General features: G+C 48.9%; 1 protein-coding gene across 1 annotated transcript; it reads right to left on the reverse strand.

Moving 5' to 3' along the window:
* Positions 1 to 416: 416 nt before the first annotated feature.
* RPL19 (ribosomal protein L19) lies at positions 417 to 5,182 on the reverse strand. Its single transcript, XM_059149239.1, has 6 exons — positions 5,075 to 5,182; positions 4,021 to 4,127; positions 2,227 to 2,349; positions 1,480 to 1,600; positions 971 to 1,081; positions 417 to 621 (listed from the first exon to the last, which is right to left on the reverse strand). Exons 1-6 carry the CDS (start codon positions 5,077 to 5,079, stop codon positions 498 to 500), a joined length of 591 nt encoding a protein of 196 aa, XP_059005222.1. The 5' UTR covers positions 5,080 to 5,182; the 3' UTR covers positions 417 to 497.
* Between the last annotated feature and the right edge of the window lie 400 nt (positions 5,183 to 5,582).

The following is a 5,582-nucleotide window of genomic DNA, read 5'->3' on the forward strand; positions in this document are numbered from 1 at the left end:
TTATTTGGGGTAGAGAGCCCAAGCTAACCAGAGGGGAAAGGGTCAGAGGTAGAGGCAGATTCCCCACTGAGCAGGGAGCCTGAGGCAGGACTTGATCCCGAGAGACTGCGGGATCATGACGCAAGCCAAAGCCAGATGCCTACGGCACCCAGAAGGGCAGTTCTGAAGCACAGGATTTTGGAGACTTGAGAAGTCCTTCTTTCCCTCCCTTCAGATCAGCCCTATACCCAACTAAAACAAGGTAAGAAACGCCATCACTCCCATAAATGCACACAAGCACAACCAGAGGCCAGGAGCCAAGGAGGACACGAACAGGCATCCCACAAAGGGCCTGTGCCCCAATCCTCAGTGTGCAGTCAGTTTTAATCCTTCCAATAGTGAAGACCCACCAAGCAGCCAGAAACTTCGGAAGCAGAGGCAGATAAAAGTTTGTTTTATTGAATAACTGATCTGTCTTATTGCCGAGGCCACTATGTACAGACAAAAGAGAGGGAGTTTTATTTCTTGGTCTCTTCCTCCTTGGACAGAGTCTTGATGATTTCCTCCTTCTTGGCCTGGAGCCGCTCTTCACGGCGCTTGCGAGCCTCCTTGGTCTTTGATCTGCGGGCCTCGGCCTGGTCACTGGATGACGGAAAAGGGAAGATGGGTCAGTTTGAGAATAAAAGAGCTGCTGGGAAGACAGAAACACATGCCCAGGCCCCTCCCACTGAGCCTATTCAGCTTGAGGAATGAGTCACTTGGGTCCACCATGCGCTCCTGCTTCAACTAAGCCACAGTCCCCACCCTGCAATGAGGGTAGGTGGTGTACCGCAGAGGAGCAGGGATTTCTAACTCAACGGCTATTTCCTGGACAGACTGCGTGCAAGTCAGAATCAGGCAGCAGTGTATTTTAAAGGTCTCAGAACAACCCTTATAATCGAGATCAAAGATCCTGCCCCCATGACAGAGGCCAATTTCTGAATAAACTTACGCCAGAAGCTTCTTGCGAGCCTTGTCTGCCTTCAGTTTGTGGATGTGTTCCATGAGAATCCGCTTGTTTTTGAACACGTTACCCTTCACTTTCAGGTATAGGCTGTGATACCTGCAGGATAGAAAGGTTCAGAGGCTCTGCACAGCAATGTGAGCAGAAGCTGGCCTGGCATCTGCCCCTCTACATAAGGTCCCTAAGGATGCAGGGTTCCTCTCCTCTATTCTGTGGGGACGGTTTCCCCCAAACCAAGACTCTTCCTGCAATTTCCAGAAAGAGCTTGCCTGGCAAGTTAAGTTCAATTCTTGGGCTATCCTGATATTGTACATGGATTTGGGGGGGAGGGAGAGATGAAGAGAAGACACAGGACAGAATGGAACAACTTTCTTTGAAAGGCCTAAGACACATGGCTCCCTCCCCAAGGCCAATGAGACAGTTGGTGAGTCTGTGCAGAGAACAAGCTGTCAAAGCACCAAATGGGTCTCCGTGCCATAAGAAGAGGGTGTGCTTACATGTGGCGATCAATCTTCTTAGATTCACGGTATCTTCTGAGCAGCCGGCGCAGAATTCTCATCCTCCTCATCCAGGTTACCTTCTCTGGCATTCGAGCATTGGCAGTACCTTTCCTCTTACCTGCAGGGAAGGGGAGTTAAGCCCACTGCAGCGCCACTGGGTCTTGAGTCAGTTACAAGAGCCAGCTGCTTGGTCACAAGGTCAGCTGCCAATTTCTTCAACACCTGACAATTTGCTGTCATGTGCCAAGTGCTTGATCTCATTTTCAGTAGCATATTTTCATTTTACAGATGATGACCCTAAGCATTTCTTTCATTTGTTCATTTTAAAGCAGCACCAACAAGGCAATTACTCCACTTCATGCAGAATGTGCCCAGGACAGGGTGTGCAGCATGGCAGTATGGGAAGCTAGAAGAGGCTTTAAATCTGTGACCTTCATCTCCCTAAATCATCCTAACCCTAGAAAGTGGTCTTAGGACTTACTGGACCACATTTTCAAGTACCCAGTAGAATCCTTGGCATAGTGTAGGTATTTAATAAATGTGACCTCTTTCTACCAATACCTTCAACTCCAACACTAGGGTCAACTTTCTGAGTTGGTACACAGAGAAAATACGTGTAATATCTTGGAATAAGAAGAGGCCTTATGAGAAGACAAAATGGAAAGAAAGAGATCCTAGATATATCCCAGTCTAGACTTAGGCAACTCTAATTTAAGTCTCAGAGAAAAGGGAAGACACACTTACCAATGCCCATATGCCTGCCCTTCCGGCGGGCCAAAGTGTTCTTCCGGCACCGAGCCCGGGAATGGACAGTCACAGGCTTCCGGATGATCAGCCCATCTTTTATCAGTTTTCGGATCTGCTGACCTGGGAAAATAATGTATCTATAGTCAGTGGGTAGGGCCTAGCTCCCAAATGCCAGTCATAACCCAGAGTCCGAACAAGATAGGCCAGAAACATCACTCACATCCCTGGCCCAGTGGTCTCAAAAATGCTACAAATATTGGAACTTCTGCTTATTTCTCTTTTGCTAAAAAACAAAAAACTTCTAATTTTTCTACATGTTTTACAGCACACTCAAATTTATATATCTGAGGATATGTGATCAAGAATTTACAGGTATGGCCTCGTCCTTCAAATCCGGTCTCACCTATTAGCTACTGGTCTAAAACAAGATTAGGATATTCTGAGCACATGTTACAATGTCACAAATTAAAACTAGCTAAGAAGGGGTGCCTAGGTGGCTCAGTGGGTTAAAGCCTCTGCCTTTGGCTCGGGTCATGATCGCAGCATCCTGGGATCAAGCCCCACATTGGGCTCTCTGCTCAGTGGGGAGCCTGCTTCTCCTCTGTCTCTTGCCTGCTGCTCTGCCTACTTGTGATCTCTCTCTGTGTGTCAAATAAATAAATAAAATCTTAAAAAAAAAAAAAAAACTAGCTAAGAAATTCCTTAATACTGACCAACATTCTTTGCTTGACCAAGCTTTTCATCAGGCTCGTGAACAACCTACTAGACCCATCTGTGCATGTCCTTCTAAATTCTAATCTTTGGGAGTACCTGACTGGCTCATTGTGTTGAGCCTCTGCCTTAGGCTCAGGTCATGACCTCAGAGTTCTGGGATCTAGCCCTGCATCTGGCTCTCTGCCCATCAGGGAGCCTGCTTCCCCCACCCTCTGCCTGCTGCTCTGCCTACTTATGATCTGTCAAATGAATAAAAAAAATCTTAAAAAAAAAAAAATTCTAGTCGTTGTAAGAACCCTGCTTAAGCACAAGCCCCTACCTTTGATAAAAGATTAGGTTCCCCATCCACCAACATTCCCCAGGTGATGTCTGACCATCCCAGCCCATCTTTAGCAACAATCCTGTTAGGTCTAGCCAGAATCCCACCACCCCTGCCCCACCCCCTCTTAGTCATCTTCTATCCCTCATACCATCCACCTTGGCAATAAATTCCCACTTGTCCATTTGTCCATGCTACGCTTAGACTGGAGTGCAACATCTGCCACCCCCCCACCCCGCCCAGGCCATAAAATTCCAGGGCAGTAGTCCCTACACATGTGGGAATGGTCCCGAATAAAGCCTGTCTTACTATCTTTAACAAAAATGACTGAACCTTTTTCTGTATAACATTACATGGAAGTAATGTAGAGATGTCGCTATCTGCATTACTAACATCTGTTTAACTGCCCTGAAAAACTGTGTGCCAACAGGCCTTTACTAAAGCCCGAGGTCCCAGGTCTTCCCAGTCCACCCTTCAGCATTTCCTTGGCCATCTCTACTCCCAGTCCCTGTACCATCTCCTCATAAATCCTTCACGTAGTTACAAAACAATATCCACGTTAGCAATAATCATTAATACAAAACTGGGTTGTTTCATTAACTTCCATCCTGTCATTTTGGCAAATGGCACATAGAGAACCTCTACCATATTTCTGGGACCCTCCATTTTAGAAGACTCCAAACTATGAGCTTTTGTAGAGTTAAGTCAATAAAATCGTGACATCTTTCATCTCCTAAGCAATAGGGTGAAGAACTCACGGGAATTGGCATTGGCGATTTCATTGGTCTCATTGGGGTCCAACCAGACCTTCTTTTTGCCACAGCGGAGGACACTGGAGGCAAGCCTCTTCTGAAGCCTGAGCATACTGTGACAAACAGAAAACATTATCAAGCCCTGGAAGCCCCTTCCCAGCAATACCTTCCAATCTTTTAATGATGTGAAAAATAGAACACAGGAACTGGATGCGTGTAAGCACTCAGGGATTTAGGACAACATCCTGCCCTCCATCCCCATATTAAGAGGCTTTCCTATAGCAGGATTTTTGTGCTGTGCTTTCCTAGCAGGGACAACTAACTGGCCGCCCTGGAAAGAGAACAAAGTCCAAGCTATGCCTAACTTCTCCGCCTCAGTTTTCTCCTCTACAAAATGAGGCTAATGGATAAAACTGGACGAAAAGTAGCCTTACGCCCTTTCTGGCACTGAGACTGAGGTCTAAGAATCCGAGGCCAGAGGGTCTGATTTGCTCTCTAATCCTTTGCTTCGTGGGCTCGTTTTCCTCGTCTTCTTTCAGTAACAAACTTACATTGAGCTAGCCTTAGAATTTTCTTAACAAACTTACATTCCGCTAGCCTGGTTTTCTTAGGAACCGTCCACGGGGCGGAAGGCGTTAAAGTGCTAGGGATCGCCTCACTCTAAGCAGTCTGAGGCCCGAGGCCTACGCGAGACCGGCCCTACGTCACATGGAAGCAGAGCTCGGCTCCGTTCCGGGGCGCCCAGCGAGTAAGGGGGCCACAGCCTAGACCCCGCCGCGGCCCTTCCACTGTCCGAGCAAAAGTCGCTCGCGAACCATATGGGGCGCGGGGCCCATTCTGCCCGCGGCCTAGCGTTCTCGGGACGCCCCCCCCCCCCCCGCCCCGCCATGCCCGGCCCCACTCCCCCGGGGCCTAGGGCGCTCCGGCCCACCCTAGGCTTCGGGACTGGCCGCGTCAGGGCTGCCTCCACCTCATCTCTCCCACCCGGAGCCACGGAAGCAAGTCCTGCCGTCCGCTGGCACCGCGGATCAACCAAAATCAGAGGCCCACTCGCCCTCACCTCATGGCTGCGGCCGCAGCGCTGAAAGGAAAGACCTCCCTCGGCCGGGGATCCTCCCATTATCTGTGAAGGGGAGAGCCCATCCCCTGCTCCGCTCTCACCCGTATTCCCCGCCCATCCTGGCATCCCCTACCACGCTAAACTTACTCTTATTCTCTATGAAGACCGAGCAATATAATACTAATCTCGGGAATCGTTTTTAAACTCAAAAGATGTAGAAATAGAGCCTTTCGGTGGGACAAAGTGGTATAGTCCGACTTCCTACTGATCATGCGCGGCAAGGGGATCTGATCACGTGGGTAGTGGAAGCCGGAAGTCACGGCTGGATGGCGCAGGCTCGGACTAGTTTTGCTGGAGTGGCCTAGTCTTTGGGGGCTGTGTGGATTCTTTGGGGTGATGTTTCTTAGCGAAAAAGTATTAGTGAATTGAGTAAGAGAAGACAACGAGGGGAGATATCAGTCAAGAGCAACCTTTTAGTCACTCTCCCCGTACACTGGGAATCCCTGGC

This window comes from Mustela lutreola, chromosome 15 (genome assembly GCF_030435805.1).
Source record: "Mustela lutreola isolate mMusLut2 chromosome 15, mMusLut2.pri, whole genome shotgun sequence".
Classification (NCBI taxonomy): domain Eukaryota; kingdom Metazoa; phylum Chordata; class Mammalia; order Carnivora; family Mustelidae; genus Mustela; species Mustela lutreola.